At 38.8% G+C, this 26,698-nt stretch overlaps 1 protein-coding gene across 2 annotated transcripts; it reads right to left on the minus strand.

Moving 5' to 3' along the window:
• Nucleotides 1–7,618: 7,618 nt before the first annotated feature.
• On the minus strand, nt 7,619–26,065 carry LOC143860231 (uncharacterized). Of its 2 annotated transcripts, XM_077370793.1 has the most exons (13): nt 25,724–26,065; nt 25,414–25,517; nt 23,211–23,440; nt 21,328–21,495; nt 20,580–20,952; nt 20,346–20,489; nt 17,844–17,996; nt 17,647–17,763; nt 15,745–15,825; nt 13,858–14,007; nt 9,295–10,836; nt 8,807–8,881; nt 7,619–8,142 (listed from the first exon to the last, which is right to left on the minus strand). In XM_077370793.1, exons 1-13 carry the CDS (start codon nt 25,761–25,763, stop codon nt 8,059–8,061), a joined length of 3,261 nt encoding a protein of 1,086 aa, XP_077226908.1. In that variant the 5' UTR covers nt 25,764–26,065; the 3' UTR covers nt 7,619–8,058. The 2 variants fall into 2 exon arrangements, with proteins under 2 accessions (XP_077226908.1, XP_077226909.1); XM_077370794.1 differs by lacking the exons at nt 25,414–25,517; nt 25,724–26,065 and adding an exon at nt 23,621–23,735.
• Between the last annotated feature and the right edge of the window lie 633 nt (nt 26,066–26,698).

Below are 26,698 nucleotides of genomic sequence, written 5' to 3' on the forward strand. Positions count from 1 at the left end.
TCAGTTTTGGACTCAAAAACAATTCTCAAATTCAAAAACGAACATGCTAGCGGTCAAACTATCAGGACGGTGGATGGCACGACTTTTGTAGCTTGGACTTTGTTAGTCGCGATGGACCCACGATTCTCATTTGTATTGGTGCCGTGTAAACTTATCTGAAATTTGAGTAATGGAGTCCGTCCAAAACTTAGGTGGGCAATTATAGATCATTCAGATCTACGGTCAGGATTGAAGAGAAATATTAACGGAAAAATTACTGAATTTGCCTATTCTTAAGTGATTACTAAGGGTTATAAGTGTAATCATTCCATCTTAAGTGCTCTAATGAAAAATGAATGCTTTACTGTAGCCTTGATTAAACGCATAAGGATAAGTTGTTAATTAAATTGATTTGTGATATGATTAGATCATGTCAAGTAAGTGTTAACAGTTATGTTACAATTTTTTTTTTCCCGAATGGCAACAGTTGTGGATTTTAGAATCTTGGATTTCCTCAAAATCTTAGATGGGAGACGAGAGAGTAGGATCTTTCCATCGAGATAGAGAGTAGGAGATCGTCCTATGTTTCCAGGTTTTAGAAGTATCAATCTCAGGATGGGGGAGAGAATCCTAAAGGAAAACGATATGGAGAGCGAGAGTACCACCTAGCAGGGGACTTGCAATGAAAACAGCCCCTAACATACCAATTAGGCCTAAAACCGGTAACAGATACGACAGTGACGTAAGAGCCGAGTTGGAGGAGCCGAAGTGGATGAGTTGAATCTTGAGGAACAAAAGTGAAGGAGCTGAATCCTGCACAAGAGCGAACGAGGTCAGAAGACCAACCCGGAGTGTTTCTCCGGACAGGCCCTTCGACACTCAAGTCAGTATGAGCAGGAGTGTAGAGCTAGTTTAAGAGTGGTGGGTGAGAAGTTATTACCCTTTTTTATGAGCTTTGGAAGCCCTTTTATAGAGGAAAACCTGGGGTAGTTGGGGAGTTATTATCCCAGGACAGGTGTCGGCCAGCTATAGGTTCGAGTTCACCTACTCTGCGGTAATTACCAAACTACCCCTGCTGACGTGGGATCTGCGGTGGGCCATCCTCGGGCCACGTGTCGACAGCTAATAGGTTGCTGTTTTTATACCCCATCAATACCTATTTCTCTAAATTGGGGATTGGTATCTATTGTCATCTAATTAATCATCATCCAGAAAGGAGAAAAGTAAGGAATGCAGGCTGATGTATGGAGTAATTACAGATTGTGGGCACCTATTAAAACAAGAACAAAAAACGGGCTTATCTTCAAAATCGGGTTGGAAAAAGACCTTGATACCCTTCTGACATCGACAGAAACATCATTCAACTTCCTTTTTCATTACTGCCTATTAAATTGGCGTGCTTCACAAGGCTTCTTTTGGTTCGTTTGAATGCGTAATTGAACCGAAAAACCTTGGGTTCGTTTCTATCTTGGCTGTCGGAAATAACTAGAGACGGATGGATGCTTGACACGTGTTGAAAAACATTTTGGAACGCTGACAACCCAAAATACATCATTATCTTTTCTCACTTCTCTTTTGGCTTAGAACGGTAACGTTATTGAATACGTCTCTTTGGCTTTGGGTTCGTTTCTATCTTTTTACTTCTCTTTTGGTTCTCACTTCTTCTTTGGTTTATAAAGGTAACGTTATTGAATACGCCTCTTTTGGCTTAGAACAACGACATTATTGAATATTTTATTATTTCTCACATCTCTTTTGGCTGAGAACGCCGCCGGATTCAGGAGTACGCCGCCAGAATATTAAAGGGTATGATGATGAAAATAGGGTGTACGCCGGCGGAAAGCGTAAATAATGGGGTAAGCCGGCGTAAATAATGAGGACCGAAAGAGAAGGGAAAAGATTCTAAGCCAAAAGAGAAATAATGGGTACGCCGACGTAAATAATGGGGTACGCCGACGGAAATAGGGTGTACACAGGTGGAAATCAAGGGTACGTTGGCATAGATAAAGGAGACCAACAGAGAGGGGAAAAGATTCTAAGCCAAAAGAGAAATAATGAGTACGCTGGCAGAAAGCATAAATAATGGGGTAAGACGGCATAAATAATGGGAACAAAAGAGAAGGGAAAAGATTCTAAGCCAAAAGAGAAATAATGGGTACGTCAGCGTAAATAATGGGGTACGCAGGCGGAATTCATGTGTACGCCGGGGGAAAGCTTAAATAATGGGGTAAGACGGCATAAATAATGAGGACCAAAATAGAAGGGAAAAGATTCTAAGCCAAAAGAGAAATAATGTGTATGCCGGTGTAAATAATGGGGTACGCCGGCGTAAATAATTGAGACCAAGAGAGAAGGAAAAAAATTCTAAGCCAAAGAGATGTATTCAATAACGTTACCGTTCTAAGTCAAAAGATAAGTGTGAAAAGATAACGCTGCTCACTAAAGTATTCAATAATGTTAGCGTTCCAAAAAGTTCAAGTTTTCCAACACATGTCAAGCATCCATCCATCTCTAGTTATTTCCGACGGCCAAGATAAAAACGAACCCAAGGTTCTTTCGGTTCAAATACCCGTTCAAACGAACCAAAAAAATCCTCGTAAAGCGTGCTAATTTAATAGGCAGTAATTAAAAAGGAGGACTATGTCGATGCCAGAGGGTATGAGGGTCTTTTGACCACTCGATTTTGAAAATTAATCCGTGTTTCATTCTTTTTTTAATGGTGCCTGTAATCCGTAATTTCCCCAAACATCAGCTGTATTCCGTACTTTTCTCTCTCTAGAAAGGTACAGAGGATGCAGTATCAAATCAATCATTAGACATCCCAGGTCGAGGTAAGTTCTTAATCCAACTTGTATCCAGTTATATTTGCATACCGGAACTTGCTAGACAATTTCGTGGAAATGCATTTCGCGGCTGGCTTTTGCATGTGAGACAGTGAGAACGGCCACACTAGTTGACTTTTTGGCAGATTTTGTCTTGTTCGTTTAATTCATATGAGGTGGCTGTTCTCACATGCAAGAGCCAGTGCGATTATTGCCTAGCAAATCCCTTACTTTAATTCTTAATAGTTGTGGAAAATCAATTTGATTAGATTTATTTCGAAGTAGAAGCCTCGGTATATAAAGTGGGGCCGACCACACTATATTAACATTACAGTGAGGCGACATAGTGGGTCCCACCTCTGACTACTTAGACCATCTATTGAATAATCCTGACAGCCAACACACAGTATTGTTTTGTCATTGAATGCGAACCATGGCATATATGTAATTTTCCACGGTCAATATTCAATGACGAAAAGTACACATGTCCAATGGTGCTCTCTTTCGCTTCCCTCTGGCTAATCAAGGCTTTAAATTTCGGTTCCGAAATTTCGGATTTCAGTGAGGTGAAGACCGAAACCGAAACGTTCCGATTTCTGAAACCAAAATTTACCAAATTTCGGTCGAAATTTTGGCTAAACTCTTGATAAAATAATAAAATATTAATTTTTTATTCCTTTAAAAATTTTCAGATAATTTTGGCCGAAATTTCGGCCCAAAAAAACAACATTTGGAGCGCTTCTACCGAATTTCGGCTAAAATTTCAGTTTTGGTGAAGACTGAAATTACCCCCGAAACTGAAATTTTAAACCTCTGACTTATGCTGGTAATGACACATCTGAGTACATGCCGCCCAACCAAACACAACTACCCTATTCTACGAGGTAATTATATCCTACCTGTTGACTTTTGTTCCATGACTCTAGTGCAACCAACCAGAGTAATTCCATGTTTTGATTAGGGTGGCTCACCGCGTGGGTGAGCCATAGAAAAATAACGACAGATCCAAAATCTTAGCCACCAAATTAAGGTGATTTTCACCCGTTAATTTTTGATCGTTGGCTTTAGTCGACTTGATTATCTAGGTAAGATAGTTGGTGGCCATGATTCTCAGGCGATGATCTAATCTCAATTATTGCCCAATCGATGCCCCTGATCCGTGTATGAAATCCCACTTAGGCAACCCAAGAGGAGGGTGAGTTGGATTTCTTTGAAAACTTTATGAATTTAAAAACTTTGTTTGCACTAGTTTTAGTTTGATTAGAAAAATTAAGATATTTAGCTTTACTTGGTGAATGATTAAAGATTACAAATATAATGCAAATCCCACAACAAGATAAATGATTAAGATGAGTGGTTTCGTTGAGGCCCTTTATCAAATACTTTGTGGAACCCTAGTTGATCTACTATCTTTAGTTCCTTTGACAAACAATTTGTGGATGGTTCATACAAGTAAAACAAAATTAAGAATAAAGTTCAACCACAAGAGTTAAGCACTTACCATAAGAGTAGAGAGGAAGAGACAAGAGGCTTGACACAAGGATTTTTATAGGGGTTCGGTCTTAAACCCAAGACCTACTCCACTCTTCTCAAGTTTGTCTCCTTGAGGATTCCACTAGTCTTCTTCCAAGGAACTTAAGTACGGTGTTCTTTCCGTCAAGTACAATCCGAGCGTCCAAGCTCCAAGGGTCTTAAATACGGCGTCATTTGTTGCCAAATACAATGAAGGGAAGAAGTAACAAGCTCTCTTCCTCTTTGTAGGCTAATACAATATAAAGCTCACGATACACTCTCAAAGATGATTACACGTAATGCCTAATCCAATCTCAAAAGAATTCCTCAAGATCAAAGCACAAATGAGATGGAGAGAGATTTTACCCAAAAATAATGGCCAAATGATTTTTAAGGGTTTATTGGAGTTGGAACATGTTCATCATTTTGGTTTGAACCCATACAATGGGTATATATATATAGTCTCAACATAATATGACCGTTTTGGGGGTATTTCGATTATTTTCGGGTCAAAGAATAACTAGCCGTTGTAGCCACAACGGCTACATTATTTGTGTTCCAGGTTGTTTTTTCGAAGCTCCGAGAAAATTCTCAGAATTCCGAGACTGGTTTTTCAGTAATCTGCTTCCAACTTGTAAAATTCATATCTCCTTCATTTCTCATCGGATTTTGACGTTCTTGTACTCTATGGATATGAAAAAAATGAGAGCTATCTGTTTAAAAATATTTAAAAATATTTTAAAAAGTTTTGATAGGATTTAGTTGATGGTCCAGGTTGTTTCTTCGGAACTCTGTTTTGTTCAATGTTGTGTTGAATACCATATGGGTCCCAACATGTTGGTACACTACCATGGCCATTCACTTATCCATTTAAGTCCTTAAAGGGTGTGTTAGTCTCTTTGCAAAATATATTTTTAAGGGATTTTATGATGTGCCTTGATAAGAGAAAACACAAGAGAGATAGGTGATACAATCTACCCTTTTTACCACTCTCTTGAATGAACTCTTGAGGTAGCCATTGCTTAATCTTCTCTTTGAGTGCATGGTTTGCTTTGGGATCTTCAAGGTTGAGCTTCTTATCTTGACACCTTCCAAGGATGATGACACCATTTGGTTTAAGCTCTTTTGCAAGTTGTTGATCCACAAGCTTTGGCCTTCATTGATATTCCTTTGTTTGTTCAATGCTTTGAGATTGCTGATGTTGAGCTTCTCCTTGGTTGATCCTCCAAGGTATGATTGATCCAAGTATGCTTTAGCTCCTTTGCATTGCATTTAGTCCATCTTCAAGCATAGGCCATCAATGGTATGTTGGTGCTATCATGGATTAACCTGAGAATTTTCTGTCCATAGCACAACACTCAAGACAAACAATTAGTCCATAAACGACTAATCAATTGCGTTTGTTAATCATCAAAACAAGGTGATTGAATGAACCCATGGGGAACTCTTGGGCTAACAGTGTACACGTGTATGGTGGAGATGGTTGGAATGGAAAACAGTTGCATTACTCATTAACTTAAAACAATGAATAGAAAATGCAAGAAGAAACCCATCCTTTTAAAAATAAGATGATCCCATCCCCAAGATCACAGTTAATCCGAGTCCTACGTGCATTTGATCAAGTGAACAACCACAAGTCTGGACCATCTCCATAATCGGGAATCATTGTCGTCTCCATGTATTAGAATGGAGATTTCCTTTAATAGGGTAATCGGAATAAGAAAGAAATGTAATGACTATTCCGATTCCTAATTCTGGCAAATCCAACTCACCCTAGGGTCTCTATTTTAGACTCCTCCATTGGCTTCAGGACGTGGTGATCAAAACACTAAGGGGCTGTTTCAATACGTGGATTTTAGAATCTTGGATTTCCTCAAAATCATGGATGGAAGACGAGAGAAGAAAGAGACCATCTGTCGTTTTCTGATTTCTCACCCTTCTTTCCGTCGAGCGGGAGAGTAGGAGATCACCCTGTTTCCAGGTTTTAGGAATCTGAGGACGGGAGAGAGATTTCTAAAACCTGGATTTCTTACTTAAGCCCTTTATCTGCAACCTACTTCCATTGTAAAATCTAGAATTGTAAACACTGCTTTCAAACTTGAAACCTGGAATTTCTGAAATCAACATATCCAAATGCCCCTTAAATATTCTTCAACCGGCACCTTTTTTATCCGTATTAACTATTTCGAGATACGAGGAATCACGATAATGTTTTATTTGGGCCCAGCGGGTTCGTGTGACGCTAACGAGGCGGAAGCGCGAGCTCCTATTTGGACTCCGCACGAGCTCCTATTTGGACTCAAATCGTATAAGTTCAACTCCTCAATTACCCTAATCATTCAAAGGGATTCTACAAACGTAGTTGCATGGGCCTCTGGAAAATCGAAAGGACCATGGAGGCTGCAAAGATGCGGATATTATAGCGGAAATCAGAGATTTGGCCAGAGAGGTTCATCCTCAAATTGAACATCGAAGACGAACCGCTAACAAAGATGCGGATAAATTGGCAAAAGAGGGAGTTATGCTGGAAACGACGAGAATTTCGGTCCGTGCGTCGAATGCCGGCACCGGGTGTGAATGATTGGAATATTGCTGTAAACGAGTTAATTTTAATGTAAGGAATAAGGATGTGGGGTGATTCATGGGAACGTCTTATTCCCTTGTAAGGGTGTTTCGGCTAATTAATAAAAGTCAATTTTCAAAACAAAAAAACAAGTACAATGTGTCACAATGTCTGACCGTTCTGGTGTTCAGTTTAGGAGAAGATGTTCTTTGGTGTTTCATAACATAGTATCAGCCCATTCAAGTAACCATTCAAAAGGATGAGGTGAGAGATATCCCGTGTGGCACAAAAGGTGGTGTTATGGGTCGTTCATCGACTCAGAACCAGTTACATGATTATGTTATTTCTGTCATGTTCTTTAGATCATAAAGAGAATAAAGAAACAAAAATGGAAACAATTTTGAAGTTGCATGACTACACTTAGTCACTGCTGGGATCAATGTAATCAATCAATTTTTGGGATTGTGTAGTTGCGATGCGATGATTGATCTTGTTTTATGGGGCAGATTTTGGGGCACTCAGGCCAAAAAAATAAAAAGGCCTCAATATGGCACCTTGGCCTTTCTATGATTCAGCAGATGTAGCATCATTGCAATTAGTGCAGGGACTAGGTTAGAAGTTGTGTTCTGTTAATGTACATGCTATTCTAAATTGAATGAGAAGACAAGAAAGATAGCAGGGGCTTAACTGGATCTCACCTGAAAAAAAATGGAAGGGCTATGAAGGCCAACAATGTAAAATCTTGTTTATGGAAGTGAATCTCATTTATATAGTAATTCCATAGTTCATACCCTACTGTGGCCATCCATACATATTAAATTATATTTGGCATGTATATCTCACAAAATAGTACTCCAGTATTAAGGTTTTTTGTTGTTGGGGGAGAGGGGGGGGGGGGGGGGGTAGAACTCCAAAGAATAAGAATTTATTCCCACTTCTAGAATGAGAATCATTAGAATGGTTAAAGGACGCAGCCCAAATGAGCGGTAAGGAAGATGAGGCATGACTATTATCATACAAAATATAGAGGATTAAAACTTATCTTATATGCATGCCATGAATAATTTTGTCACACAAGGACTTGGATAACAGAGTCTCAGCGGTAACAGGAGCGCCTACGTCGGGTAATGCTAGCGTTTCGCGCAATGCAAGTCAGCTATGAATGCTTATGCAAATCCAAATTCATTGAGTTGAAGGAGCTTGCTGTGGAGGTTGGGGATAAACAGAACCTGGTAGTTCACCATCCTGTACTGTAGTCACTTGACCCTGCAAAAGGAATCAGATAGCTTAAACATTAGAATACATAAAATAATAAAAACAATAATATAATTAAGGTTTATTGAATTCCTTCTATAGATGGTGGTAACAAGCTTGAAATGCTCAATTATGGTAGGATACAACCCCATATAGACTATCTATAATGTGAAAAATTAGTAGCTCAACTGTAAAATACCTTATAAATATAAATTTACTTATGGATAATAAATATCTTAAACATGTATGTTTTAAACCATTTCTTTTTTTTTACCTAAAATGTTTTTCTGGAAGTGATAACAAATTTTCTTTTAATTTGGACAAGTGGTTTTTTTTTTAAATGTGAGAAATTTTCAGTTATTTTAACATATTTAAAGTCTCATAAAGCAGATGAAAAATCACAATTTTCGCTAACTTTTCAATTTATTGCCAATTTTTGTAGCTATGCATCCACAAATTGTAAAAACACATGATGAAAGTTTTGTTTGGTTGCTGTCTAGGTAAAACTGTCGAAGGTCCATGGCTTGGGTGGTAAGTTGACATAAATACGTTATCTTATAAAGCATAGATATTACATAGGATAGGTGGTTGTTCAAAGGGTTATTTTCACCCAGATGACTTTAAGCTCTACCAATTCTTGACGTGATTATCAAAAGACGTAATTATTTATCTTTACCTGAGATCCAACAGCCTGCTGAGCATATTCCCGCCCATATTGAGTGCTTGCATAGTATTGTGGAGGAAGACCTTGCTGTTTCCAGAATTTCCATTGTCAAAAGTAGAGCAATTCAAATATTTCATTAACAATTCATTTAACTCCTATCACGAATAAACGGTAGCACTTAGAGAGCATAGTCCATAACTCCAACTTGGCGGCAAACATGCCAGGGTTCCAGGGAGCAAGGTTAGACTTCTCTGACATACCAAGACCAGAGGAAAGCCAGCTGAACCATTTCTTAAGAAAAAAAAAGCTAAAAAAGCTAAAAAGTAACATTTTTTGGACTCCGGTCGATTCAGTTGGACTTGAGCAAGCCCATCTGAAGACCACCTACTTCAGCCAGGTACTGGCAGGAGTCGCCTCAGAAACCTCTGAGGTGAGGGACATTGGTAAACCATGAACTAAGTCACCAGTTTTTTGAAACCATGATCGACACAAAAATGTACCTGAGCGTAAAAGTTGTTCCATGCTTGAATTTGTAATGAAGTAATCTGCTGCTGCTGCTGTTGCTGCTGTGTTGGGTACTGTTGTTGTACCTGCAGGTGTTGTTGTAGCTGTTGCTGAAGCTGCGGGTGTTGTTGTTGTTGTTGTTGTTGCAGTTGTTGCTGCTGTTGCTGTTGTTGTTGTTGTTGTTGTTGTTGCAGGTATTGCTGCTGCTGTTGTTGTTGCTGCAATTGATACTGCTGCTGATAATAATGCCACATCTGAGGTGTAAATCCTTCGTTACTCTGCACAGGATACTGATAAGCTTGAGCTTGGGGATGAGAAACAGGTTGGTCACTAGGCTGAGACTGAGGTGCAGATACAACAGTTTGCTGCTGCATATTTTGCACGGGCCAAACATGAGGGCCGGTTGAGTAGCCCTGAGCAGAAGCGCCCTGATATTGGGTTTGTACTTGATTAGCTTGCTGAACCTGTGGGTTTTGCCAATGCTGAGGTTGACTAGGATAACCTTGACCCATAAACATTTGGGAATGAACTTCCGCTGGTGGGTACTGCGTCTGCGGAGAAACCTGCCATTGTTGAGGCTGTTGAGCTTGGGTATAGCCATTATACCCTGGATTCCCAGGAGCATTCCCAGTATAATTCACAGCATGCCAGTTTCCTCCATCAGCAGCATTACGAGGTACTGGATTATTCACAGCCGCAACCCGCTGTGAATATTCCTGTGCCTGTCTTTGTGTCTGTACCCGTGTCTGTGCCTGTCTCGGTGGAATATTTGGATCACTAGGAGTATGTAAAGGACCATAATCCTGTTGAGCATGTATTTGGGCAGCCGTGTCAGATTGCACATTCGCTGGATTTGACATGGAAGAGATCCCATTAGAATTGTCCCTGTCCAGTGTCCTGTTTCTGTCTGGCGTAGAGATCACCTCAGGAGGCTTGCAGTCATGAGATATGCTGGGGGTGGTGGTTTCTTGGCTTTCGTCATCTCGAGGACGTATTGAGAGTCTCTCCAACGGTGGTGGTTTCAGGTCAACTTGGGGTTCACAATCAAGATGTATTTGAACTTTGTCTGCTAAATCAGGGTGTTCTGGCGAGACCTGTCGGGCTTGGGGACTGTTTCTACCTTGATCCACTGAACCATGGACCCCTACATGCCAATCAGGGGCATCTAACCCAGACTCTTCTTGAACAACTACAGCAGAATGTATCTGTTGCAATCCCTCCTTTGTGCCATTATTTATTTCTTCTGATTCGGGATGGCAAGTGAGCGCCTTTTCAGTCTGGAGAGCAGCAATTTCCTGCAACGGCGTGTGGTTGACAATCGGAAGCTGATTTGAACCATTAGGCCCATCATTTCTGGAAGCATCGTCGGGTGGAGTAACAATCACATCATGTATTGCCACCGTGGTCGTGTCCATGAAATTTTTTCTCAATGCAGTATCTTCATCTGATGGAATGGGCCTCATCAGATGTGGAAATAGCTTTCTGTGACGATCCCAAGCTTTCCTGACTTCATGTATAGTCCCACAGAGGTCCACAAACTGCTGGCAGTTGATTTATAAGCAGTAGACGCAAAGGGATGTATAACATTTTTCCTAATTTGAATATATGGATGCATGCCATTTCAAAAATAGGTCCAGTTTATGTGAATAGAGTTAATGGTCTTAAAGTGTTAAGCTGTTAGTAGCAAACAAAACACGTGACATGTCCGTGCAAAGAAAACCAGCTTGAAATGTTCCGTGTGTGACACAATCTTGGTCCCCTTTGTATCTTTTTTTACTATTATTCTTTTTTGCCTCATTAAGAAAATCTCATGCTAAAAGTTTTATGAGGATCCTTGGCAAATCCATGGATAAGCACATGCACAAATGAATACCTAAATTCTTAGAATGCCCATACCATGTGAAACCCCAGCAGATGCTACCATGAAGATGGTGTCATCCATCAGCAAGGATGGAAAACTGATGTTCAACAACAGCGATTGGGAAAAATACAGATACACCGCCTCAACTTTCTGACACATTCAACTTGGACCCTATAGTTTCAAAGTCATCAACTACACCCCCTGACTTTTCAATATGTATAAGGTAGATCCCCTCCGTTGACGGTCCATCACTTTAACCTAACGGAGTGACTCAAACTAGCCTGGGTTAATATTTTGAGGACAGAAATACCCTTATCACTGGTTTGAAGACATTTGAAGAGAAATTAGGGTTACGCCATTTCCTTCTTCACCGCCACCGGATCTGCCGCCGCTGCCATCTCTGGCCACAGCCATCGTCTACATCTCTGGCCACCGCCAGCATCAAACACCACCTCCTTGTCTTCCTCAACTACCACCTCCCTCGTCGGCCACCTACACAACTCATCACCACAATCTTCTAAACCCTCTCTAAAACCCTAAACCCTTAAACCCATATCTATACCCCTAAACCCATCTCTGTACCCCGAAGCCCAAATCTTTCTTCCATCCTCGCTCATTTCTAAAACCCTTAAACCCATATCCGTACTCCTAAACCCATCTTTGTAAAAGAATACAAAAATAATATGAGAACACAAATAAATAGATGTACGAAAAATGAAATGAGAATCCAAGGAAGTAACAGACATAGATGTTAACCCGTGACTTGATTTCTTAATTTTATGACTCATGACTCGTAAGAGTTTTCGGCAAGAACAGAAATTTAGTTGAAAAAATATAATGACATATCAAAAGAAGAAGCATGTAAAAAATAGAACCCAATAGCACATAGATAAAGCACTAAGCTAAACATATAAGCCTCTTTGCAAAGCAGGGGTAAGACTGTGTACATCTAGCCCTCCCTAGACCCCACAATGGCGGGAGCCTCGTGCATTGGGCAGCCCTTTCTTTATATGCTTGGAACTTGCATGAACAAAAATAATGAAGTTTTGGTTGGAACTTATTCATGAGTGAGAACCCTTCCTTGCTTTAGATTTGTATCCGCCCATGATTGATGACATGGTTGGAAGGAGATTTGTGGTGGTTCAGGCCAAGAACCCAAGATTGTTCAATACTGGGAGCCTCCCGGACATGGATTTTTTAAGCTAAACTTTGACAGGTCTAGCATGGAGAACCCTGGTCCTATCGGAATTGAGGGACTCTTGAGGGATGAATTAGGAGCTGTGAAATGGGCTTTTGCGGATCCCAATGGAATCGCAGACGCTAATGAAGCCGAAGTGCGTGCTATCTACCAAGCAATAAGGTATCTTGAGAATGAAGATTTCAATAAGGTCATGGTAGAAGAGACTCGCTCAATGTGATAAGGTGGCACAGTGGCTCTCATTTCTTTCCTTGGAGATTTGCCTCTTTCTTCGATGAGATCCAAGACAGGGCAAGAGATGCATCGATTTCTTTCCATCATCTTAGGTGGTCAGCTAATGGTGTGGAAGACCGTTTAGCTAGAGATGGTGTCTCTAGAGAGGGAGTTAAGCTATTTGACTTCATTCCTCCATGACCCTTCCATTTGGGCTTGTTCTTATCTTGCTTTCTTCTTTTTCTCTTTATTAACCCCCTCAGTATTTTTTCGGATTTAATGCAATTGCCTACCATTAAAAACAATAATAATTAAGTTCTAAGTTCCAACTTCCAAGTTTTCAACCATCAAAACAAGAAAACCTAGGCCCAGCGACTCAACTTGACTCGTAAGAGTCTTATTTTTCCGACTCGACTCGCAGCGACTCGTAAGAGTGTCATCAGACGACTCGTAAGAGTCTTCAACAGAAGCGAGTCACCCATGCGACTCGACTCGAAAGCCCAATGAATCGATTCGAGAGTTGGCTCGTATGACTCGTAAGAGTTTGACAACTAACACAGATTGGAAAAAAATGAAGAAAAACAGGAAAAACCCCTGCTACAGAACCCTAGAGAAAGATTGAATGAGCGCAAACCCCCTAGAGAAAACCTAATTGGATGGAAAAAATCCGTTGGGGAAGAACATACCTGGGCGTTTGGTTTCTGGATATAGAAGAAGTCCTTAAAACATTGGATTCCCTAGGAGAAGATCGAAGAAGAAAATGACGTAGGGTTTTTTTCCCTTTTGTTTTCCAGCGTTTCTGGTGAAAACCCTTTCCCGTGGCCTCTTGGTTTTGACAGCTGGTGGAGGTGTGCACCCACATACGCCAGAAAGAGAAATGGGAATTGTATTCTACCAGTGACCACAGGGGTGGTCTGGGTTTACGGTAGCCATGAATCGTCGAGGATGGGGGTGGGGGCATTATAGAGATTTCATCGTTTCCGTCCACTCCATCATGTTAAAAAAAAAAACCCATTGAAAAGTCAGGGGGTGTCATTGATGACTTTGAAACTACAAGGTCCAAGTTACATGTGTCAGAAAGTTGAGGGAGTGTATCTGTATTTTTCCCAATAAGATTTTAGCAAATGGGACTGGAAGATGAAAATAAATTGTCCAGACCGAGATGAGTGGCATACATCCGTATAAATAGAAATCCATTCTGCTTCTCAGCTTTTTTTTTCTATCAATTTTTTCCCAGCAGTAACAGAAATAACCAATGCCCTTAGAAAAGTAGAAAAGGCAACTGACCTCTAAAAATAAGCTTGATATCAGCTCACGGTCTTCAGAACTTAAACCTTGAGATCCATCTGACCTTGGAGTTATAGCTAAAGCTACAGTAGAATCTAGTACATCTATCTTTCTTGCCCCTCCATGCATTGTCTCAAAGTGAATCAATTCCTGTAAAAGTAATTAATATTCAAAAACTTGTATTGGTGCCTTATGAATTTTGTAGTTAGCCTTGACATCCAATATGATGCTTTAAATGATAAAAAATTATGTGAAAAGGAAATGTGACCACTTATAAGCCTCATGCCAGCATTATGCTTCATTTATGTTCGTTCAAGCCAAACTTCCTAGAAATTCATATATTTTGGTGTACATGTCGTATAATAATTGCATCTCCACAAATTTATTTGGAAGTAAAATCTAAATATAGATATCATCAGCAGAGCATATATGCCGGCTTCGACATTCTAGGTTTTTTTTTTTTTGAATGGCAGCTTTGATATGCTAGTGCATGAGGTGGATGGAAAGAGGAGTGTTAGTGAAAAGAGTGTGAGGATGCTCTAGAGTAAGCACAAATATGTGGTCCAGTGGAGTTCCCGCAAACTCCAAGCAATTGGGTGCAAGTGACCGGAAAGGATCTGCGTATTTTCAACTCCCTGAAGCATTTCATCACTTACTAGTTGCATGCAAAGGTGGGTTTGTGCTTCTGGAATATCAATCAGAGCATTGAAAAAAAATAATGGCAGCAAGAATATTAGAATATCTCCAATAACATTTTCATTGCAAAAGATGACAACCAAGCCATATCTTCCTCAGTTCTAGTTGCTCGTTTTCTACCTTACTCTTTTTCTATTCTTCTTGGTACAAGATAACATGAAGTCGGGAACGGAGTGCGAGAGGAGTATCACAAGAATGCATGCCCAATGATAAATTAATGACATCCAATAATGTCATTAAAAATGAACAAGAAAACTGCAAGGTTGCATGTGGAGTGATCAATTCAAAGATACTGGAGCATTTTTCAGTCTTAAATGAAATAAAATAGAATGGTGAAGGATGTATAAGAAAATACCTAAAATTCTTAATTTTTATACAACAGTTTGATCTCCAACTTTTGCATGTGGCAAGACCCATCTAGGGAAAATCAACTCAGCCAAGAAACATATGATAATGAAACCAGGGTAAAAACAACACATTAGAAAAATGAATCAGGATTCTCCATACAACAAAGAAATGCCAATCTGCAAATAGAAATCTAATAGCATCAATGATTTAAGGGACATATCCAGAGAGAACTGATAAACTCCACAAAGGAGGAGCTCCAGGTACAACAGAAATACATGTTGACTACTGAAAGTTACAAATTGATTTGGAATCGTTTAAATAGATGTGAGTCTGTCTAACAACCAATTTCTCAAGCAACGGTGGACTAAACATAACACAATTTCATGAAAACATTATTAGCATGGTCAAGGTGGGTTTGCACAAGTAAATATATTGTACATATATGAAACCCATTTACCAATTGTAAAAAAATATTAATAAATATAATAAAATCTACTCTCTGAAAGCTGTCAGCCACAAAAACCTTGTCATACTTTCAGAGGAATAGAATCTGAAAAGGAAAAAAATAGCACATAAGAAAATGACTGGAATAAACCATGCATCTATTTTTCATGAAATATGACTGTCTCTGCACTGAAAATGCCAAGGCAAGTATTGAATAGCATCATTTTGCCTCCATTATACTCTCTGCAGATAGAAGGCATGAATTGGTTACGTAAAATACAAATAAATCTGTTAGTAAGGTAGAATTCAACCATCAGAGACATGGAGATCCAGCCACAGATGAAGCTATTCAAACTTCTTCATAAAAGGGTTGAGTGGAATAAGACAGGCACACAATACCTCTAGAAGTAATTTGCAGTGAGGCAAATGTTGAATACCCTGGATCAAGATGTCTCTAGCAGCATCCGTGTTACCTGTCACCTGTAAAAAACTTATTCAGAAAAGAACTAATGGGCACATATGACCAGGGCCATCCATCTCACAACTAAAAAGAGAGAAAACATTCACAAAGAAGTTCTAAGTTTCCGCTCCAAACTACATTTTATGATTGATGTGCAGACCACAATTTATAGCATGGCGATTTATTATCTATTGTAGACCTCCAGAGTTTTATTTGATAATTTTTACAGTGTTCTAGAGGGGGCACTTTGGAATGCAGCAAATAGAATACAGTTTGTTCACAAAGAAGGGAACATCTAGGGTCATCATCGTTCTCATAGGTATTTATTTCCAACAGAAAGTTTGTACAGGAGCAAGACAACCTAAGGAGTATGCATAAGCTAAGGACAAGTCATTTAAGCCACTAAAAGAATACTTCCTGTAGTCAATGCTAGTTAAGTAGTTAACTGGAAATAGATTAATGGAGTCGCCAGTTGCAACTTTGCATTGGGAACCATTCACGCATGCAAGAAACCAGATTGAGTTTGATAAAGCCCTTGGAAGATGATTTTCAAACAGAAATTTAAAGAGGCAGATTAGCTCAAGCTAAAATGATTAGCAAAAATACAACAAAACGACAGAAGAAGGCTCTGATTCTGAGATAGCAGTCATGGGGCCTCACTTATGAAACAGAAAAGGGTGGGGGGGTCGGGTCGAAGCTGCACCTGTTCAAAGAACAGTCTGTACAAAGATTTCATTTCACTGCGATTTCAAACAAGAAAATATCATGGTTCCGGTAGAATTTCAAATACAAAGTTTGACATAATGACATCTTAAAAATATGAAAATCAAGAAAGCAACATGGAGATCTATCGAAATGTCGGTAGCCCCTAAATATGAGATGGATTCTATGAGTTCAAGGACAGTCACCATAGACACCCATATTGTCCTCGCTTGTTCACTATCAGTGGGGGAAGAGAGTGCTAGAAGGCTAAACGAAGATACAAACCTATATTACCAGCAAACGTGGTTTTAAGGATTTCACTCAAGACCGAAACCGGAACTACCTGAAACCGAAATTTCGGCCAAAGTCCCAAATTTCGGCACAAGTTTGAAATTTGTTTTTTTTTTACCGAATTTCAGCCGAAATTTCGGTTTCGACTGTGTCAGAAACTGAAACCAAAATTTTAAACCTTGCTAGCAAATATGAAAGAGGAAAGACCAGGTTTGAGGATAGTTAGCAATTGGACATTTCTACTTTGGGATCAGTGAGGAGGGCCTTCATCCTTTGGCTTCTTTTCTTCTCTCATTTTTCTCCTTGTATCCATTTTCTCCATGAAATGGGCTGAAAGAGCGTATCTAGCACCTCTAGGGTTTTCTTCTTTGTGTATTGATGGAGAAGTGATACTATGAATTTCTAAATTGGGAGATCTCTTTTCATGAACAGATGAGAGTTGCAGAAAAACCTAGAGGTGCAAGAGACGCTCTTTCAGTGGAAACCAGCACCATCAATGGGGCCGGAGTAAGACAGCTTAACGCCGTCAGGCTTGTCCCTAATCACTCCGCCAATTCCCATCGATCCCGAGTTGCAAAGGGAAGACCTAATTAAAGTCAGCTTGAGCATATGAGCAATAAGTTTTAAATTTCGGTTTCAGTCGCCACAGAAACGGAAACATTTCGGTTTTGGTTGAATTTTTTGGTGTAAATCCTGTAAAATAACAAAAATGTATGGGTGTACCATACTGAAACGATACTGAAATGTAACACATACTGATATGTAGTAGTTATTGGTCAAAGCTACACAATAAATATAGGTTAAGATGTCAAGGTTAAATTACAGAAGGAAAGTTGGAGAACTATTACTGTGTATGTAAATCGGAAAAAATGAGTGTAAAGACTGGAAAGAGTCTCTGTGTTCTGCTTCTGTTTGGCCATCTCAAGTGCTTCTTGATATATAATTGAAGCTGCTTCAACATTTCCCTGCAATCATAGAAGAGAAAAGAACTAATATAAGTACTCCCCTACCAAATATGAAGAAATGTACAGAGTAAATTGAGTACCAGGCGCTTTTCCATGTTAGCTTTTCTTTTAACATTCTCAATGAAGTCAGGAGCTGAATCTGAACAGCACTGAAGAAATGCAGCACGAGCGCCAGCGGCATCTCTTCTTTGCTCCTTGAATCTTGCACAGAAAAGATGAATCCCAGGCACTCTCTGTCTCCAAAAGAACATTTGATGAAGGTTATAATCACTACAGAACACATGCACAAAAAAAACTTATATCGAAATCAGAAACACCTAGAATTTCATTTAATCATGTTCCTGGAATAATGCTGGCATGCTGCCATAAGATACTGTGTTTTATTTATGGAAAAATTACTTAAAAAACCCTTTCACCATAGTTTTTAACCCAAAATCCCCTTACTTTTGTTATAAAAACTAAAATAACCTCTAAGTCACCAAAACAGTCTAATTTCACTCTATATTTTTTCGCCCAATTTTCCGCTTTGAATATTTTAACAAAATCTTGATTCCATGATCGTGGAGGGAAATTCTCTTAAATGTTATTAGATGGCTCAATGAGGTGAAAGGTTTGTCATGGCAATTTGTGGATGAGATTGAGAAGATTCGGGTTACCATCAAGAGTCATACCTACCAACATGCTCTCTGTTCTGCCAAAAGCGAAGTAGATGCCTTCATCTGCAGTGGATTCGGGAGAGACGAATTTGTGGCATTCAATTTCCTTCCACCTTGATGAGGGCTTGTATTTTTTCTTTCTTCTCTGCTTTCTTTTTTTTTTTTTTTTTTTTGCCTCCTTTTCTTCCTAGACCATCTCAGTCTCGGGCCTTGTTCTTTTGTTTGGTTTTAATGTATATTTTTTTGAATGGCTTGGTTTTAATAGATTTTACTCTTCAAAAAATAGTTTAACCAATTCAATTAGGATTTTAATTACAAATTTTTGTGAAGCAGATTTTATTTGCTTAATATAAGTTCTCGGTGAATGACATGGATGCTATATCTCGATCATCTACCAAGTGGGCTTACGGTGTAGGATAATCATGGAAAAATGGCATTGCTCAAATGATTCTAGTAAATATTGGTCTGATTCTTAAAAAATATAGTTAAAATGGAAAAAAGAGTTAAAATAGGTAAACATCTCTTTGGTAAGTTCCATGATGATCTTGGTTATTAACCAAAATACAAACTCTCTATTGCAGCCATGTGGCCTCGGTTATTAATAACTGCATAAACAATTCAATGTCTCCATAGGGGAGCAAATGAGCAGGCTCCATAGGGGAACAAATGAGCAGGTTCAGACTGGACTGGCATCAACCCCTGATTGGTAGTTTACTAAATGCTTCAGAAAATCAAGGTTGGTCCAACTCGGGGCCTGCCTGTCCAGTCCAGACCTGGCCCACAAACAAATGTACTTGGATACCCAGCCCATTACTAAATGGAGTTGATAGGACCGACCAAATCTAGCTACCCGCCTGGCCCATTTGTAACCATGTTGGTGCCTGAAATAACTTTAATGTATTTCAGATAGAAATATTTAAATGTGAAGGAAACAATGAGAAGATGAAAGCATATGACATTAAATAAACCAGTAGACAATTTACTATAAAATCGTCAGCAATTGAAAAAAAAATTATGTACAGCTATAAATTGAACAATAAGTTAACATGCTTTTAATATTAAGAGTATAAACCCATTTCCAAAAAAAAATTAGGAGTATAAATGGGAACCTATGTCGCCATTCAAACAATAAATAATTAAATAAACGGAAACCTATGCAATTAATTAGAAGTCAAAAACTGCACGCCATTTGAGAAGCTTAAACAGCATAAAAAGATGAAATCTCACACTGAAGAAAATTTATAATAAGACTAAAAGAAAGCTTTCCTTTCCTTTTATGCAACCATCTCATAGAACTTCTCTATATACCTGAGTGTTCCAGGTTGCTACATGAGAGAAGTGCTAAAATAGGAAACTCAGGTTACATCCTGAGTCAGGGATCTTCCAATCTTGATTCCCCTTTTCCATCACAGTACTAATGCAACCTAGCATTATCCAAATCCACAATCTTACTTAGGTTTAAGAGTCCAAGTTCATTTCAGTATTAATTCAGCTCTACATTTGAGAATGAAGCTACAGGAGTTCTATAATAGAAAATTGTTCATTTTGTTAATGGTTTATGCATCGATGTAGTAACTGCAACTTTTAACAATGCCATTATTTTATTAAATATTTTAACAGGTGAAATCAATCAAAGACAAAGGGTAGAACTTGATATATCTTCCAGATTAATTATTTAAGCATTCTGAGCAGGTGCAGCCACTCATTCTAAATTCACATTACAGGATAGAATTGAAGACAACAGGTCGCTCATATAAATATTCTTTTTAGCTATATTCACAACAACCATCTAGTATCAGTTGAGAAAATAAGATCTAGAAGCTTTCAATGTGAATTAAACTTAGTGCTTAGAAGTCATTTAATAGAGATGAATCTGTAACTTGGAAACTAATTGAGGTACATTATCCAGGCTAGGATAATCAATACCTTTAGAAAAAGCTGAGTCGCTCTAACAAGTGCAAGGTTTGCTATCTCTCTTCCTCCCTTAGCTTCCACAAGTTCAACATAACGGATCCAGAACTCGGGGTAATTAGCACAGGTAATTAAACATCTCTCATACAGTTTTACAGACTGTCAATAGCAGAGGACAGATTTTCAGATATTAATGCAGCAAAGAGCAGGTTTTAATATAAACAACAGAACAAAGGGACCAATCTGTACCCAGTCAAAATCTCCATGCATCTCAACAAAATCAAGATATTGATGCCAATTTTCAACCTGACTGTCATCAAGTGGCTTTATATGAAAATATGGCCTCCGTATACGACTCTCAAAGCAATGGATCTCTGCATCCATATGACTCGCTTTCTGATATAAGTGTTCTCCGACACATAAATATTTTCTTAGTGTGTTTGTCTTAGGCAGACCAACTGGCGGTTCCAGAAGGTCCTCAATAACACTTGAGATTTCCTGGTCTCCGTAAGTCTTTCCCTCTGTGATTTCACAGTTAGGTACAGCTTCAGATTGCACTTCTGTGATACCATTATCCTGATAGTTTATCTCTTCCTCCCAAATGGTAACCAACTTCTTAAAACTGAAAATTTTGCATGAAGAAAAATCTTTGGTAAGTATGTTATCTGAAACCACATTCTAAATTGTGCAACTAACATAAACAAAACAATAGAAAAGCTGCAGAGCAACCAATCTCCTACATGCTCCAGTGGTTGCAATAGATGCTCTCTTGTCATGAGGTGTAGGGTTCAAGACTGGTAGAGGGTTCAAGAGAAGCTGCAGAGCAGTGCAAATTTATATGTACAGGTGGATGGTGAAGAATCAAGATTGAGAAAAGACCACTAGTCATTCTCAACATGGAACTTCTTCTTTTTTTTTGAGAAGCAACATAGAAATAGTTAATATTTTCCATTTTAAATTCGACGAAATGGATCCCAGGGTAAGATCTCAGATATACCTCTCATAATAGACATGCAATTTCTTTGTAGGAAATCTCAGAGTTCTGGTGTAAATATGAGCTAGGCGACTCCATTGCTTCTGAGAATATTCAAATTGAATATATTTATCCCATAAAAGATGGCACAAGTAGTCCTTTCCAACAAAAGACAAGCCTCTCTCAAATAATCTGTCCGATAAATTTCAAGAGAAGATATCATTATTATCATACAATAGTCTAATATTTCAATTGTTATTATTTTAAATAATAAAATCAGAGAAATCCATCACAGATTCGAGAAGAACTAAAGGGAAAAACAACCAGAATCCTACTAGTCGGGAATATCTCAACATCTCATTGAAACCAAATGGAATAGAACAATAGTGAACACACAAATGCAGGTTTAAACATTTCAAAGTGCATACAGAAATTATATACATTCAACGACATCCATTTCAATTTCAATCAACTGGTTAATATTTTATACCTCAAAATCAAGTGTCTAATTATGCAGAAAATTTGTACTGCCCACAAGGACTATCTCTGCATTATTTGTGATTACCTAATAATAAATTAATGATGCAGTCACGCATCTAAAGTGCATAGCAAGCTGGAATTTAGATAAGCACATGACTGAACAAGCAAATAGATTAATTTGTAAGGAGTAAGTCATTTGGAATCAAATGAAATCTTAAGAGATAAGATGCTTTCTTGTTTTACTTCTTATTTCCATGATTACATCTCAATTATGATTTTTTTTCAAAAACATCTCAACTCATAGCAACATGTAAAATACATTAAGGAAGTACTCTCCCTCCCTCCGTCTCTCCCTTAACTGGATGAGTCAACTTGCTCCTCTTCCCTGGAGTCAAGATCTCTTCATCTGTGTGTATGGTAGTGCGTTCCTCTTTATCTTCTCCTTGTCAAGCCCCACCACCAATTTGAGGGGGTGTTAAGAAATAAGGTGCTATGATTCGTTTTTTTATTTCTTCTTATTTCCGTGAGTACCATATAGTTGTAATGTTGCATTTTGTTCCAATCTTCCACTGTTAATAGCTAAAGGATATTTCTATAACTTAACATGCAGCTAATTCTTTATTTTTATTTTTTGAAAAATAAATAAAGCTAAATGTAGCTTATTCTGTATATATCAATGAGATTTAAGATCTCTGTCACATTGAGAGAGGATCCTTACGTAAGTCCTACAGAAATTCATCTTAATTTTTTTCTGTATCAAAGAGTGTGGCAGAACTGGTTGAAAGCCATGTTTATGGCATGCCTGCATAATTGCTAAGCGGTGTGTAGATATATGTTTTTTTCTGCATGGCGTGCACGCAATGTATATGAGAATATCTTTATCAGCATATGCATATATTGATTAATGCATAGATGAAAATGAAGATGTTGGCAAGGACACTTTAAATATACACATCCCTATATGAGTTGGGACCATATTTAATCACCCATACGTCAATATTTGTATGCGTGTGTGTGATTACACACATGTAAATTCCACTGTGAGCAGACAGTTCACTGCTCTGAGGGAATTGCGATATTTCTGGAGAATTAGTGTCTGTAGATTGCTTTATTCGGGATCAATGCAGAGAGGGCAGAATTGGGAGAGTATGTAGGTGTGCTTGACGAGTAGCACTTGGGTGTAAATTCAGTGTTACATTTGGGGGGGCGCCTTCTCCCCGGTGTTGTCATACACCTTACAACCAAATCAATAAAATTGTGAGCACTCACGCACGCATGCACACACATATATACTTGTGCAAATGCGAGTGTCTCCATATTTGTGTCCAAATGCTTCTATGTATGTGAGTGGTCCTCAACCAACAAAAACTTCTAGTGATAACTAAATTACTTTGCACATTGCAGTTATATCAAAAACCCTTTGTTACCTTCGGACATCAAGTGGATCTTCAAATGATAGCATACCAAAACTACAGTAACAGACCCAGAGACTGACAGAATATGTTGCTGATTGGATTGCCCGTTCATAAACTTCAACAACCTTATCAAAATCGCACAAGCGCGCTTTATGATCTGCATACTTCTTCCAGTAACCATAGCACAACGGGAACTCAGATAAGAAAGAGTCATACACTTGGCAGATCCCCTCAATGTCATTCTGCAGTAAGCAAACAAAAAAGCCTCAGTTCTGTCCATCATGCAGTTTTAAATCTGGCAGTGGTATGAAACCACAAATAAACTAATAGCAATTTAGATTAAGCATTGTAAAATAGTAAATAGATCAATGAACGGTGTGTAAAATAGCAATTTCATTAAGATACAAGAGGATAATAACTACTCATGCAAGGATAACAGAATCATGTGCCTAACAATAAGCCTCATTTTTTTTCTCCCATGGGTAGTCTGAGAAGATAAGATATACACAGGATAACTGGGAGGCTTCGTTCTAACAGAAACATCAAGGCATTGATAGGAGATATAACAAGTGTCATTGGAAACAACTTGAAAATTGAAATGATAATGTCGGAACCACTTGAAATGATAATGTCGGTAATCTCCATATTAACTTTTCATTAGCACCATGAAACCAGCCAGAGCAGAAATGGAAAGACATACATAAGAACTACGAGTGCAACTTGGGTTGGGCTCAACCCAAACCCAACGGGTTCAACCCGATTTCGACTTGGGTTGGGCTGGCATTTCTTCGGGTTGTGTTGGGTTAGGGTTGGGAAAAGCCAACCCAATTTAATTTCGGGTTGGGTTAGAGATGAGACCTTGGGCAACCTGACCTCCGTCCTCTAATTTTATCATGATTTTCAAAAATTTCGAGTTATGTTTTTTTTTGTGAATGTATTTGTGTGTGTTTTCTGTTTTCACTCTAGGCTAACCCAAACCAATCCAACCCAACCCAGTCTGATTTGGGGAAAAAAAAAAAAAAAAAACGGGTTAGACATGTCTAGTAAGGATTGAGAGATTTAGAGGCGGATCGGGTTAGGGCTGACCATCTCTACCCGAGGCTCGGGTTGGGTCAGGTTAGGATTTAGGGTGCATTAGGGTGCAATTTGGACCAGGTTGGGTCAGGTTGAGGTCAAGCCTAGCCAACCGAGCTAGCATTCCCTCAACCCTAACCCAGTCAATTACTACAATGTAAAACGTGTGAAGCAAGCACTCTTTGAGTTGTCCAAGCAGTCCCATGGACAATCATTGCATCACATACTCATAACAATCATGTTGAATGGATCAGCCTAGCGAATAATAATTATAATAACAATAATAATAGTGATAAGGGACTGTCCACAACAATGAGAAGATGCTAAGCGGTGTGGGGGCAAGTCAAGGTCAAATAGGACCTACGTGACACCTCCAACACTTAATGGACTTTAAAGGGAAACAGCAAGAGCGAGGAAGGATTAAACTTGTGATGTGGTCTTGCCATCATCTTAGCTTTTAGATTTAGTTTTTTTTTTATGAGATTATTGGGCATGCGTTATTTCTTTTTTAGGAATACATAATAGACTTCAAAAAGAAGTGGCAAGAGAGAGGGAGGGTTGAACTTATGATGTGATCCAGCCATGATCTCAGCTGTTAGATTTAATTTTTTATGGGATTATTGGACATGTGCTATTTCTCTTTTAGCTAGTATTGTTAATTGATTTACTAACATTTTATTTAGCCTAGATGGAGGGATATCCACATCAGCCTATGGGCCCACCGCACTTGTTCTCCACAGACCACCAATCCCTTATAACAGCATCTTTTATAACCTGCCCACTTTCCTTACTCCCTATTGGCTAAAACCCTTACTTTTAAGTGATTTACTTAATTTACCTGTATTTTTGCCCGCTAGTATATCTCCAATGAAATACATGCACATATACCATAAAACCAATGTTTCAAAACGCTGATGCGGGTCAAAATGCAGAAGCAAATCCTAGTCGAGTCGAGTCGGGTACTCAGTTGACGCGGCCATAACTTAGGAGAGTCAAAGGAATTTTGATTGAAACCTAGGGTAAAAAGTGGAGTCATGGTAAAATGCAGTCCACAATGATGCAGGAGAGTTTTGTAAGTATGGATAAGACAACACAAAATTGGAAAGCTCAAAAGCAATGGCAGAAAATAAGCATGACTTACAGGTGATGTTCTCTCAAGTTCAGTTAAAAGTGATGTCCAAGCAGCAAAGTCACCTGGGTTCTCTTGAACTAATGCATGAAGTAGTTTCACCCTATCAAAAACATCTGGACAGGAAGCATAAAAGGATCATATTTGTAAGTTAATTTGTCAAATCTGCTATATTTAACAAAACCCATTACTTGAGAAATAGGAAAAATCAAACCACATAGTTGGAATTTGGGCGGTATGTACAAACGCATAGTGTTTATTTGCTGTTGAAACACTCATGTCTTTATTCATGTGTAGGAGGAAAAGGGAGAGAGGGAGGTACCTTCATGGGTTTGAAACTCTGATTCCTTTGCTGAAACCATCACTCGTTTCTAGGGCACACACAAATTTCGAGGTTTTATCAGCTCTGACCGTTGAGCATAAAGACGGGACTTTGTTCGGGCAAAGCCGGGTCAGGGGAGTGTATTATCCTAAAGGTGGGGGATCATCATTAGGGTATTTTAGTAGTGAGGCCTAAAATAAACCCAAGAACCAAAATAATCCCGGAACCAAAAATAAGCTTGCAAAGATTTTATTTTTTTTTCTTCCCAACAGTTCAAGCAACCAAACTTCCCACCATAGTCTGGTCAACCAAACATGGAATTTTTATTTTACTGGGATACTTACAGGGAGTTCTTTTTTTCCACCAATCTCCCAGGAATTTTTTCCCAAGAACCAAAAAAATAATTCCGGCAACCAAACGAGGGCGGTGGTGCAACACAGTTCAAAAATACCCTTCATAACTCATCCAAAAAACATACCCTTCAGCAATAGATAATAATAAACGAAATATGAAGTAGATTTGTGTACATCGGTATCTCATTTGGATCTAAGACGCAGACTTAGGGTTTTGTAGTAACGTCGCGATCCAAAATAAATTTTGGACCTAATGGTAAGGATCCAATAGACATGGTCAGATCCAACTGTTGTGCCCAAATCCTGTTCATTAAATCCTTTGGATCCATAGGACCGTTGCTGTCCATTGGCACCCCATCTATTTAACCAGCTAAGATAATCTCACGGGGTAATTCCATCTATATGAAAACGAATGAAAACAAACACATCTTGTGGAAACAAAAGTGGAACTTCCCCTGCTATTTATCGTTACAAATCCAACACTAGAGGCCATCTCTGTTAAAACATGGCAAAAACACACAAGAAAATGTGAAAATATATAGGGACAAGCCAGTAACAAGTGCTGGCTCTAGACTTTCTTCCGGCCTCTAGTATTTCCTGGAATTCACAAAAAAATTCAAAA

This window comes from Tasmannia lanceolata, unplaced genomic scaffold (assembly GCF_043159265.1).
Source record: "Tasmannia lanceolata isolate RefF3 unplaced genomic scaffold, GAP_Taslan_0.1 ptg000037l, whole genome shotgun sequence".
Taxonomy (NCBI): domain Eukaryota; kingdom Viridiplantae; phylum Streptophyta; class Magnoliopsida; order Canellales; family Winteraceae; genus Tasmannia; species Tasmannia lanceolata.